The following is a 12244-nucleotide window of genomic DNA, read 5'->3' on the forward strand; positions in this document are numbered from 1 at the left end:
CTAAGCCGACAAAGTTCGAGTGCAGGAACTGAGAATCGCGACAGCGCATTCGCTTAACCTCAAAACCATTGATGTGGGGCTTATGAGAGTTCCTATGTTCGGATGTTACTCAACATTCTGGTCGGCGAGCTGACGGATGTGGCGATGAGCAATGAGCAATGTTTCTTCCGCAAAGTATGCCCGCGAGAAGGGTGTAGGCTACAATGCGCATATCTGTGATGGGCTTTGCGTGCGATGAGCAAACAAATCAAACGACTCCACATTCCAAGTTCCCCGCTCCTGCTTTACGCATCTGCATCTTCGCCATCACCTCACCCATAACGCGTCTCTCACCTCGTGCGCACGAACATTTCAATCTTCATATCCCCATCATGTGAGCCGTAGCTGTGGATTTGTTGAGATGATGCGCGACTAGTTGGCCAGTCTTTCGTGCGGCGCAATCTCGACAAGACGCGACGTTATCTTCCAGTCAGAAGCATTCGTGATGACGCGAGCTCGCACGCCATCTGTGCCTGCAATTGACACCTTCAAGTACGGCAAGAATGCCGAAAACGACACGATCTCGTACAATTCAAAGCCGGGTGTATGCAACGTGCAGTACGTTCCTTCATTCGTCACCAATACTCTTTCCTACTCAAATCCCGCGCAAACATGACTGCTGTCGCGGCAGTTCGAGGAAACGGCATTGGAGATCTTGTCGACTCAAAAGCACCTCCTGTAGAAGTCATTGAGACCATCCAAGACTCAACCAAGATCACGGACCCCGCTGGACGACATGTCTCTGAAGATGATTGGGTCTATCCACACCCTACTGACTTCAAGTTGAGCGAACATCCGATCGACGATATTCGCAAGTTGAAGGTGGACTTGACCAAATTTTCCTGTCAATACCCTTGTCTGACAATCAACAGGTGGCTGTCATTGGAGCTGGCCTTGCTGGTGTCACTGCCGGCGCTCTGCTACCCGCGAAAGTCCCTGGCATTCAATTGACGATATTGGAGAAGAACTCAGACGTGGTATGCCCCTGAACTCTGTTGGTAACCCTCACTCCCTCTCTGACACTTTCTAGGGCGGTACATGGTTTGAGAATCGATATCCAGGCGTACGTTGCGACATACCTGCGAACGTTTACCAAACCAGTTTCGCTCCCAACACCCAGTGGAGTGAAGAGTACGCACAAGGCCCTGAGATCCTTGCGTACTGGAAGAGAATTGCAGAAAGATACGATGTCTACAACAACATTCGGTTCGAAGTCAAGGTGCTCAAGGCCGAATGGGAGCCGCAAAAGGCACAGTGGGGCCTTCAGCACAAGGATCTGAAGACAGGTGTCACAAAGACTGAGTACTTTGACTTTGTCATCTCGGCAATCGGTCACTTCAACGAGTGGAAGCTCCCCGACTATCCAGGTATGTGCTGAACTCTGCCCGCAGCGCTGTCCGCAATCGAGCGGAAGTGTGCCCTGACGAGGTCTTGATTTTCAGCCCACTGTAATGCACATAGGGCGTGCGATACAGATGCTGACCCAGTTCACCTCTCCAGGCATCGACCAGTACAAAGGTCATCTGCGCCACTCATCCAACTGGGACCCGACCTTCGATCCAACTGGTAAACGAGTCGCGACCATCGGGAATGGAGCTTCGGGCATTCAGGTGACTCCCGAACTGCAGAAGGTCGCGAGCCATGTAGATCACTATGCTAGGAGTCCAACCTGGATAGCTGGCTCGTTCAATGGTTCAGCCCGAGAACGTCAAGCTACTCCGCTCAGCTTCACGCCTGAAGAACTTGAGTCCTTCAAGGATCCAGCGACCTATCTCAAATTTCGCAAAGAGCTCGAAGGACCTTTCTTCAGACGCTTTGATGCGGTGCTAAGAGACTCAGAAACAAGTAAGAACGCAGCTCGCGACTTCAGAGAACTCATGAGGAAACGGCTAGTCGACAAGCCAGAGCTTCTCGATCAGATAGTCCCAGATTTTCCCCCCCACTGTCGTCGACTCACTCCTGGTCCTGGCTACCTCGAGGCACTCACCAAACCAAATGTCGCCTTCATTCAGACTCCAATCTCCCACTTCACGCATGACGGTATCGTGACACAAGACGGCCTTCACCGACCTGTCGACGCTGTCATCTGCTCTACTGGTGCGAACGTCGACTTCAGTCCTCCGTTCTCCATTATTGCTGGCGATTCTGACTTATCAAGAGACTGGAAACCTGATGGTAAATTTGGTTGGCCGTATTCATATATCGGTCTTGCCACTCCAGGCTTTCCCAACCTCCTCCAACTCCATGGCGAGTCCATCGCTTCTTCAGATATCTCCCATCATGCTAATGCTTCATAGGACCCAACGCTGCTGGCGCATCGGGGTCGGTTCCCCACTCAGTCGAGAGTCAAGTGGCATACATCGCTAAAGTACTTCGAAAAGCGAGCAGCCAAGGGATCGCAACGATACAGCCATCCAAGGCGGCCGCTGATGATTTCGTCACCTACTGTGACGCGTTCTTCCCTCGCACCACCTTCTCACGTAAGTGCAGCAGCTGGGCCAATGGCAGACGTCCAGGCGGAAGGATTCATGGTCTTTGGCCTGGTAGCGCAAGCCATCTTGCTGTCGTCCGACGAGAACCGCGTTGGGAAGACTGGGAGTACACCTACGTGCGACCTGAGAACAGATTTGCATATTGGGGCAACGGGTGGACGAGAAGAGAACTCGACCCTGACAGCGACACGACAGCCCACTTGAAACTTCCGGAGGACATCGACCTAAGAGATTTGCATGAGCGATGGTGGGATCTTTAGAGAAGCATTACATACTATAGACATGACCATATCATACACGTGGAAGTAACGCTTTATCACAACAATCATTCTTGTCGGCCTCCGTACCCCAAGGACTACACTACGCAAGCGGTGGGCTTTGATGCGTCCTGTACGCGATTCGGTACCTTGACCGCAACGGTAGCCACTTGCCAATCTCTCTTTGTGACTAGCAATAATCTCTACCTGCGAAGCATGAGAGATGAAGGCTTGCTCTCAACGCACATACTATCCACAGTACTAGACTCCGATCGACAAACCTGCAAGCGCATCCTTTAGAGTATCCTTGTCGATTGCACAATCCCATCAGTTGGTGAGACCATCAAGCCATCGCCGAGAGACGGAGCTAGATACATTGCACTCCACCACTACTGCACTATCGTCCGAATTATATGCTGCCACTCCAGAGGGATATTCCATTGATCCACTCAACGTGTTCTTGCAGTATCTTCCGAGTCATGGCCGACATGTCGCAATCCATGAATACAGCTACATGTCTACTTTATAATCCCCTAGTACGATTGCAGAGACTTTAATCCTTACACCAAAAAGACTCGAATTCAGCTATGGCAGACGCAGATGTACACTCTAAAGGACGGAAATGGTATCACTGGTATCATCCAGCCGATTCCCATGCCGAACGCAAACTCGTCGCAAAGCTCGATTTGCTCATTGTCACATATGCCTTCATCACATACTGGGCCAAGTATCTGGACCAAAGTAATCTGAGTTGGTCAAACTATCGTTACTATTTTGGACATCATGCTAAACAACACCCTGCAGACAATGCATACGTATCAGGCATGTCTGATGACTTGGGTTTCGAAGGCAACGAACTCGTACACTTCCAGACCATGTACAATCTCGGCGCTGTTTTGGGACAGCTCCCGTTTGCGTTGCTATTTCCAAAGATCAGAATGAACATTTTGGTCCCTGCTCTCGACATTCTATGGGGTGTCTTTACTCTACTCCAGTATCGTGCGCAAGGCTATTCGGAGATCATGGCCTACCGTTTCTTGGTCGGCTTGCTCGAGGTAACTTACAATTTGTTGACTCATCGCTTGTTGCAATTGCTCACGTTCCTTGCAGAGCGCATTCTTCCCGGCAGTTCACTACGTTCTTGGAAGCTGGTATCGAGGCGATGAGATCAATCGAAGAGGCGGTGTGTTCTACGTTGGTCTGACTCTGGGCACGCTTACAGCAAGTCTGATCCAGAGCGCCTGCTCAGCCAATCTCGACGGCGTTCACGGACTCGCAGGTTGGCGCTGGATGTTCATCATCAACAGCATCATTACATTGCCTTTGGGTCTTGTAGGATTTTGGCTGTGGCCCGGTACCCCAGACAACGCCAAATCGATCTTTCTCTCAGAGGAGGAAATCGCACTGGCGAAAGAGCGACTCGAGCGAGCTGGTCACACTCACGACATCAAGCCAGTCAGTTGGGAGATGGCGAAGAAGGTCTTCCTAGGCTGGAAACTCTGGGTTCTTGTGCTCTGGGATATCTTCTTCTGGAATGCCTGTCTCAATGCCTCGACGGCACCATATTTGCTGTGGCTTAAGAGTTTGAAAAGGTATTCAAGGTCACGTTTGAATGACCTGAGCGCCACTGCTCCTGGTCTCGGTATCTTCTACGTCTTGTTCATCTGTTTCGGGGCAGATCTGGTTTTCGGACGACCTTGGGCAATCACCATTGCCCATAGTTGGAATCTTCTTGGAGTCATAATACTGTTAATCTGGAACGTGCCCGAATCGGCCAAGTTCTTCGCTTTCAACACTTCCTATTCCTCAGTGGCCATGTCTTCCGTTCTCTAGTCAGTTACTCTGACCTCCTATGGCTTTTACGCATACTGACACGAAACAGTGGCTGGGCGAACGACATCTTGAAGCACGACGTGAACGAAAGATCCTTCACCTTGGTCGCAATGAATGCCATCGCTCAATCAACGACCGTCTGGACGCCACTCATCTTCTGGAAGACAGTCGAAGCACCTCGATACGTCAAAGGCTTCTCTTTCACAGCTGCTTCGGCAATCTGTCTCATTGCCATGACTTGGATTGTGCATTATTTCCATCAAAGACAAGAGTATGATCGTTTGGCTTTTCTTTACAATATCCGGCGCTGACGCATATACAGGAGAGAAATTGCAGCGAAACATGCCGAAGTTGCTTCCTCGAGCGACTATGAAGCCCGTGAATCTTCGCCTTCAAAACACAACATGCAAACTTCGGTAGATCTTCTTCACGATATGGAGGCTTAGTATGTCGAGTGAGAGCGAATATGCTTCTAGTGACAGGACGCAGAAGCTCGCAAGGAATCTCATTTAGTCCTCAAGGATCCAGTCTGAAGGGTCGAATGCAAGACCGTCGGGAAAATCCGGTAGCCGAGTCAATCCCAAATCAGACGTCTCGGTGTGAGAGATGCTTTCGATTTCCTGCTGTGCATCTTCTGGGCCTCCAGGACAGGAAGCAGGACATGAAGTATGACGTGTCTCTAGGACTTTCGAGAGTTGATGTGAATTAGGTGTGGATCTTTCACTAGAGCTTGACGATATGCATATGCAAGAGGCGTCTGTTTCTGCCATGAGCTGCCCCTCAGGTTCAAGATTGCCCTTTTTCCTGTTCGACATTGAATGCTTTGTAAAACAGAGCTTCGTTCATAAGGCCTGTCGAAGAACGTGCCAAAGCAGGCGACCCTGCTAGAGAACTGGTGATCGAGCTACCAGGGCCCTCTCTAATTGAGCCGCTAAACAGTCCGAGTTGTTGTGCGATCGCATTCAGTCGTGCGAGTGTTCGAATGAAGCTGCCACTTATCCAGGTACTGGCTGCGCTAATGCGTAAGTTCTCCATTGCCGAGAGAATCGTTGGTCGATAGACTTCGCGAAGATGCAGACGCTGCGGTACAACGCTAAGAAGCATGATAGTCGCGCTGCTCAAATGCCATACAAAAGGTGCAACGACGCTCGGGTAGTTAGGCGCAATACTGTTGTAAGCATTGATTATCCCAGCTGCCAGCTGACTACATATCTTGTCCAGATCGTCGGGTCCGTCGGGCGCGGTCCTAGTTCTTGCGGATTCGGATCGGTGCACTAAGTACCGGAGGTTGTTGAGTCTCTGGTTGGGTTCAGCAAGCCTGTCAACTCTGGAATATCGCTCACATCTCTTACCATGTAGAAATCCAACGCTTGTTTTTTCTGTCACGATTCCAAACCTGCAAATTGATCCTCGAATGCCATGTCGACTTGGTAGAGCAAGGATGCAGGGATTGTCCGGACGGCATTATGCAGCCGCATTTCCCAATCTGGGCCAGAGGGTTTGACACCTTCACTGTGCTGATCGAACCACGCGCCGTCATGATAGTCCCAGATCTCACCAATCAGTCGGGCAATTGTGGTGCACCCGATCATCCACGGTATAGAGGTCGCTGACGATCTCGCAAGCTCATCATGGATCTCAAACATCATCTGGCGGCTTTGTCTGGAATCATATTTATGTGTCTCGAGGAACTCATCCGAGAGGGCGTATGGATATCTCAAGCCACCGTTCTTGCCCGGAACGATGTATGGAAGTCCAGTCTCGAGAGAAACAAACCGATCTAGCATGTACAAACAGCAGCGTGTGCGAATGCTCATCTCGCTATGGAACATAGACAATGTATCATGCGTTTGTGGCTTGTTGATGCCCAGAATGCTTGCGCTCATACTATTCTGAGCCATCAGTGATTGAGCTCTGTCGTTGATATTGAGTCTAAAGAAGTACAGAGTCTGCAGATGATCTCGAGGTCAGATCAATGGAGGCAAGGGAGGGTCAGGAGAGACTCGTAGAAACTCACCAACAACAGCAAAGCTTGAACCTCAGCGAGATATGGTTTCTTAGGCATTTTTGCCAGGTTTAGTAGATCAGAAAGCAAGGTAGTGCTGATAATGTATAGACTCCAACCGGACGAATGACGGTCTTCTGTGTGCCTTGAACGAGGTGATATAGTGCATCGTCCAATGGCCATGCATAGGAAGACGATTGCCAGAGACGTCCGAGCTTCGTGCTGGCCAGCGCTGTACGTAAATAATGAAGGGTCTTTGGACCAGAAATCCTCGAAAGTCTGCCACACGGCAGGAGGATGGAGGAACGGGCAGAATATATGCATCTCGGTAAAATACGTGTGCAACCAGCGGCGCCATTCGTTTTGGTTGAGCTCTATACCGCATCTTGAAAGCCGTTCCTCTAGCCATTCCCGGCCGCTGTGATCTGCTTGAATAGCTGCGGATTTCTCGTGCAGGTTCAAGTGAGGATTGGTGTTGTGCGGGGATCGGTCGTCAACATCAGATGCTTCAACAGAAGGTAACCCGTGATGACCTACCTGACCGGCAACATCATTCGAGTCCTTTGGCCTTTCAAGAAGAATCTGCGTAGCGTCGTACACCAATGCGTTCATGCTGCCGCTCAATTGCGAAAGGCGTTGGAGAAGTTCAATGGATGCTTCAGATGCTTCACTCCGAGTGACGCCCGAAGCGTTCTTGCTCATTCCATCAAGGCTGGGAACTGGTGTACGTGTTGGATAGTCGCAGTCTTGTCTCTGGGAAATGCATCGCGTGCATGGAAAACCGCCGGTACACTTCGCCTTGCGGCGCCGGCATTGAAGCCACGAGCGAACGCCATATTTGCCTCGTGCTTTCCTGATGCGCGGAATTTCGGACATTCGGGAGCTATCTTGTTTAGATGCAGTCATGTCACGATAGAGGACGCGACTTGCTAGTTAGAAAAGTGGAATCGGATGAGGTCTCTCACTTGAGGTGATCGCGCAGCTTCGCATTTTCGGATTTTCACCAGGCTGGTCCCGCACTGCACACCGCGGCTTTTCGGAAATTCGTGGTCGGTGCCGACTTCTTCCGGCCCACTACAGACGACAAGCGGCAGGACACTTCAGTTCATCCTGCTTTCGAGTCCGCATGACATGGTTTTGAAAGCGACATCTCTTCGCACGAGCTTTTGAACGACTAAGTATGATTGGCACCGATCGCAGTGGTTGCTCAGACTGAAGCACGCGCTTTCTTTGCTTGTCTATTCTTACTACTTCCTGTACCACATACGGCTCGTCTTGGTGTGTCTCATCTTTTTCTGCAGTTGGAACACTCCATACAATAGTGCTTCTGCCGTTGGAGGGCATCCCGGCACATAGATGTCCACAGGCACAATGCGATCCACTCCTCGGACCACACTATAGCTGTAATGGTAGTAGCCACCTCCATTTGCGCAGCTACCCATGGAAATTACCCACTTTGGGTCCGGCATTTGATCGTACACTTGACGCAATGCAGGTGCCATTTTGTTTGTTACCGTTCCAGCGACGATCATCACGTCTGACTGACGTGGCGACGCGCGAAAGATGATGCCTAGTCGGTCTTGATCGTAGCGAGGCATCGAGCAATGCATCATCTCGAGGGCGCAGCAAGCGAGTCCAAAACTCAGCGGCCAAAGAGACCCCTGGCGAGCCCAATTCGCGATCTGGTCGAGGGTAGTGCTTTGTGACAGTCAATGACACGAATTCACTGCGGACTGACAGTGGCTTACAGTGCGTGCTCAACAATACTGCCTTTGCTTTCCTGACTGAGTAACGGCGTGGTTTGACGGGGTCTCTCAACAGTCGAGGTACTTAGGCTTGCCCGCTTCGTGTAAGCGCTGAAGGACGCCCTGCGTGCGAGTGTCGAGGTTGCGATAGTGTCCATGGGACTTGGACGAGAAGTGATGACGACGCGGACTATCATCTAATAAGTCTCATCTCTGCGAAGGCGGTTTGATCACACGTACACCTTGACAGAGCAGGTAATCTATGTAGACGAGAGATTAACATGTTGAATCCAGGCACGAAAGTCGCGCTTTGAGCAGAAAAGCAAAGTAGCGCCTGTTCAGGGCAGTGCCAGGACACTTAAATAGGTCCGCTTCAACATGCAGGTGCCGAATGATGTACTGCGGACCCTCTCGGAGTGACGATCTTGCCAAGTAAGCCACTGATCAATTGTTCCGGGAAATCGAGTGTGTGGAACATCATCGTGACTTGTTGCCGTAGGACACCGGCTTCGCTGAAATATCGTTCGTGCCCATCACGATATCGATGCAGGTCATGCTAGAGTGCACCGGGCAGCTTAGACCAGGCTCAATATCTTGTTCCTCTTGTTGGACTTGGTACAATCTTATGTAGATGCGACGACACATTGGCGCGATGCGATAGGGAAAGTGACGGACTCTGGGATTTGATTGGTGACTTCTTGTTCTGAAGAATAGTGACATTACAAAGGAAATGGACTTGAATCTACGGAAACATGTCTTGAACACGATCTTCGTCTAGAGTCGACCGCGCAAAGTGACGTGCCCCTTGCCTTTCTTGCCTTCCAAGCGCCCCCACGATATCCCGAAATAATTACAAAAGAAGTATTGAGCGCATGCTGCCCAAGCATTGTCACTGTTCAACCTTCAAGTCAGGCAAGTGACATACAGAATCAGCTTCATCGTTCAAGCCTCACGAAGGAAAAACACCTTCGAGACTCGGGAACTGAAAACCAAAATCGATAGGATTGCGAGGGGTAGTAAGCTGCAACAGCTTGTTCTTTGAATAAGAGATTCCTGAACAGCAACGTGAGCGTGGCATCATGAAACAATTGATCACAAACATACCAGAAAACAGCGTACTGATCACTTTCCTAGGCTTTGTAGACACAGACGAAGAGGTTGAGACAGCATCAATGTCTTGCAGGTCTTCGATGTCCATGAAGTACTCTTCCAGGATGGACCTTGGCGAAGGAGGATAGCTTGAGTTTGGGGTGACCAATTGTGACTTGTTGTAGCTGGACATGTTGAGTTGATTGAGAATTCCCAGGACGGTATAGGTGTAATGAGTAGATTGGTTGGCAATAAATGTCCAGGGTAGACAACGGGAAGATTTAGTAGATTGAAGAATGTTGTAGATGGTTGATGGAGTGGTTTGTTGCAAGAACTGACAGCGTACAGCCTTCCATATTATATACTACACGCTACGTCCTCTTTCCAAGTCTCGAAGGCCTCATCCGCCATGAGGTGGTCGCATGCTCGGTCTCGCCGAAAGCGCTCTGTTCATGGGAATGCTGCACTCCGAGGTAGTTAGAAAGAGCTAGGAGAAGCCCGAAATGTTCTCCCTAAGCTGTTGACACTAAGATATCTCGACAACATGGCTGACAACCCGAGATAGTCGCACTTCCAGATCGAGCAAGAGGTGTTTCCGATCGAGATTGAACGGCTTTGCACGCCAGACATGTGCCAGCTGATTCAAACCAAGCCTTCGATGCCAATTCATGACAAGCTTTTCGGTGTCGCGAGCAGCTGCCATGTCGCAGCCCTTCATTCTTCTGGAATTGTCGTTGCTGCGAGAGAACAAACTTCCGTGACGGGCGTCAGCCACATGCAACCGCCAGATTTGGAAAAAGAGCGGCTCAGACAACGCGAAAGGAGATCGGTCAAACCCGGTTCTGCATGCTCAGCTGGCGTTGCGCAAGCCTCAAAAACCGTTGCGCTCCCGTCAGCCAAAACTTGCCCTCCCAGCAAACCTACACTGACTCGTCGCACACCCTTGTCTCGTTTTCAGCTCTACTTGTTGAGCCAATTTATCTCCGCTGATAGTGGCAGAACAACATCCAACGTTCATAATCCCATCAGCGCAACACAGCTGGCAGGAACGAAAATTGCTTGATCATTGTCTAGAAATGGCACGGCGATGCCGAAAGCTCACCTGTATCACATGAAAATGTAGCAATCTTCGACCAAAGAATGCGCGTCCCCCTACAAGCAACTGGCCGAGCTTGGAAAGAAAAGGTGTTATAAATCGACAATTCCCTTCGTTGTCTTGAACCGATCAACTCAACCTCGCATCAACATGTCTTCTCAACACTCGAAGTCATCATCGTTCTCAGGTACTGAGAAAGAGTTTTCTCACTTCTCTACCATTGAGCTAAACAGTGATGAATCCCACCGCTCTTGCGACAGTTCGGACCTGGAAGATGGTCCTTCAAACCCACATGATATTCCAAATGGCGGACTCGTTGCTTGGCTGCAAGTTTTGGGGGCCTTCTTTCTCTGGTTTAACACATGGTCAGTACACCACCATCACATCCATCTGATCCTCCTTGCTCATGATTCTCAGGGGTCTTGTCAACGCCTATGGTTCATTCGGCACATACTATGAACTCGGTCCTCTGCACGAATACCCAGCATCAACCATCGCCTGGATTGGCTCCATCCAGGCCTACCTCATGCTCTTCACCGGCGCCTTGACCGGTCCGCTTTTCGACGCAGGACACTTTCGCCTCTTACTTATCGTTGGATCCTCGCTCATTGTTCTCGGTATGGCAACGACCAGTGTATCTACCAAGCTTTGGCAGATCATGCTTTCGCAAGCTTTTGCTATCGGTATAGGACAAGGATGCCTGTTCTCCCCTTCGCTTGCTGTCTTGTCCACGTACTTCTCAGATAAGAGGTTTTTCATTGCTATGGGTCTTGCTGCAGCTGGCAGTGGATTGGGTGAGTTCCATGATTTCTCGTGGGCAAAGAGCAGCTGCTTACCAGATCGAAGGCGGCACCATCTATCCTATCGTCTTCCACACACTTGAGCCAAAACTAGGTTTCGCCGCCACCACTCGAGTGATCGCCTACATAGCAGCAGGTACACTCCTTATCTCCAACATGGTGATCCGCGTACGCACTCTTCCCACCCAACGCCGTCAGATATTTGACATGGCAGCATGGAAAGAACCAGCCTTCACCGTCTACGTGATTGGTTCTATGATCGCTTTCCTAGGAACATGGACGCCATTTGTGTACATCGAAGTCTACGCACTCGAATACGAGATCACCTCAAAGCAGTTTGCGTTCTATCTACTTCCCATCATCACTGCTGGATCTATTTTCGGCAGAGTGGGACCCAACCTCATTGCTGCCAGAATCGGGCTGTTCAACGTAGTCATTCCCTGCGTAACAATCACCGGCATTCTTGCATTCTGTTTCATCGTCGCAAAGACTCAGGAATCGCTTATCGCGGTCTCTTGTTTATACGGATTCTTCTCTGGCTCAATCGTGTCCATCATTCCTGCTTTGGGTGTTTCCATCTCACCGAGCAGAGCTGTAATCGGAACGAGAATTGGTATGGCATGTGCGACTATCGGTCTTGGTCTGCTCGCTGGAACACCAGTTTCTGGTGCGATTTTGAGTCATCATGGTTTCCCTGCGACTTGGGCATTCTCTGGTACTGTGGCGCTTCTAGGCGCCTGTTTTTTGACAGCCGCTCGAGTGTTACACGGAGGCTGGATCCTGAGGCGGAAAATATGAGGTAGCCGTAACAACTAGGTACGCGAAATACGAATGCCAACTATGTTGAATTAATCCGATCCGTCTTACGGCCCATCTTGACATAATCTG

The 12244-nt window shown here is 50.2% G+C and overlaps 6 protein-coding genes across 6 annotated transcripts; 3 read left to right on the forward strand and 3 right to left on the reverse strand.

The window, feature by feature from the left end:
* The first annotated feature begins 321 nt into the window (after window positions 1–321).
* On the forward strand, window positions 322–2851 carry M438DRAFT_350131 (FAD/NAD(P)-binding domain-containing protein). The gene is made up of 5 exons (XM_029906558.1): window positions 322–861; window positions 912–1016; window positions 1070–1406; window positions 1540–2286; window positions 2337–2851. Exons 1-5 carry the CDS (start codon window positions 652–654, stop codon window positions 2789–2791), a joined length of 1854 nt encoding a protein of 617 aa, XP_029755007.1. The 5' UTR covers window positions 322–651; the 3' UTR covers window positions 2792–2851.
* Window positions 2852–3375: 524 nt separating this feature from the next.
* On the forward strand, window positions 3376–4932 carry M438DRAFT_284891 (MFS general substrate transporter; the record flags this gene model as incomplete). Its single annotated transcript, XM_029901486.1, has 4 exons — window positions 3376–3538; window positions 3593–3843; window positions 3899–4620; window positions 4671–4932. 4 exons carry the CDS (start codon window positions 3376–3378, stop codon window positions 4930–4932), a joined length of 1398 nt encoding a protein of 465 aa, XP_029755008.1.
* A 436-nt stretch (window positions 4933–5368) lies between these two features.
* Window positions 5369–6275, reverse strand: M438DRAFT_167388 (uncharacterized protein). The gene is made up of 2 exons (XM_029899094.1): window positions 5974–6275; window positions 5369–5920 (listed from the first exon to the last, which is right to left on the reverse strand). The coding sequence occupies exons 1-2, from the start codon at window positions 5974–5976 to the stop codon at window positions 5408–5410; spliced, it is 516 nt and encodes a 171-aa protein (XP_029755009.1). The 5' UTR covers window positions 5977–6275; the 3' UTR covers window positions 5369–5407.
* On the reverse strand, window positions 5826–7585 carry M438DRAFT_167393 (uncharacterized protein). The gene is made up of 3 exons (XM_029899095.1): window positions 6639–7585; window positions 5974–6570; window positions 5826–5895 (listed from the first exon to the last, which is right to left on the reverse strand). Exons 1-2 carry the CDS (start codon window positions 7530–7532, stop codon window positions 6004–6006), a joined length of 1461 nt encoding a protein of 486 aa, XP_029755010.1. The 5' UTR covers window positions 7533–7585; the 3' UTR covers window positions 5826–5895; window positions 5974–6003.
* Window positions 7586–7873: 288 nt separating this feature from the next.
* M438DRAFT_329180 (NADH-quinone oxidoreductase) lies at window positions 7874–8529 on the reverse strand (the record flags this gene model as incomplete). The annotated part of the gene is made up of 2 exons (XM_029903236.1): window positions 7874–8324; window positions 8375–8529. 2 exons carry the CDS (start codon window positions 8527–8529, stop codon window positions 7874–7876), a joined length of 606 nt encoding a protein of 201 aa, XP_029755011.1.
* A 1863-nt stretch (window positions 8530–10392) lies between these two features.
* On the forward strand, window positions 10393–12154 carry M438DRAFT_409935 (MFS general substrate transporter; the record flags this gene model as incomplete). Its single annotated transcript, XM_029910050.1, has 3 exons — window positions 10393–10921; window positions 10974–11350; window positions 11403–12154. The coding sequence occupies exons 1-3, from the start codon at window positions 10707–10709 to the stop codon at window positions 12152–12154; spliced, it is 1344 nt and encodes a 447-aa protein (XP_029755012.1). The 5' UTR covers window positions 10393–10706.
* Between the last annotated feature and the right edge of the window lie 90 nt (window positions 12155–12244).

The sequence above is a fragment of the Aureobasidium pullulans genome (assembly GCF_000721785.1).
Source record: "Aureobasidium pullulans EXF-150 unplaced genomic scaffold scaffold_40, whole genome shotgun sequence".
NCBI lineage: Eukaryota > Fungi > Ascomycota > Dothideomycetes > Dothideales > Saccotheciaceae > Aureobasidium > Aureobasidium pullulans.

What these genes read in the sequence shown, in the direction of transcription:
- M438DRAFT_350131 (XM_029906558.1), top strand. Translation starts at nt 652, where the DNA reads ATGACTGCTGTCGCGGCAGTTCGAGGAAACGGCATTGGAGATCTTGTC. An exon ending in ACGATATTCGCAAGTTGAAG is followed by an intron (nt 862 to 911) that starts GTGGACTTGACC and finishes GACAATCAACAG; the next exon opens with GTGGCTGTCATTGGAGCTGG. An exon ending in GAAGCTCCCCGACTATCCAG is followed by an intron (nt 1,407 to 1,539) that starts GTATGTGCTGAA and finishes TCACCTCTCCAG; the next exon opens with GCATCGACCAGTACAAAGGT.
- M438DRAFT_167393 (XM_029899095.1), bottom strand. Translation starts at nt 7,532, where the DNA reads ATGACTGCATCTAAACAAGATAGCTCCCGAATGTCCGAAATTCCGCGC. An exon ending in TTCAAGCTTTGCTGTTGTTG is followed by an intron (nt 6,571 to 6,638) that starts GTGAGTTTCTAC and finishes GATCATCTGCAG; the next exon opens with ACTCTGTACTTCTTTAGACT.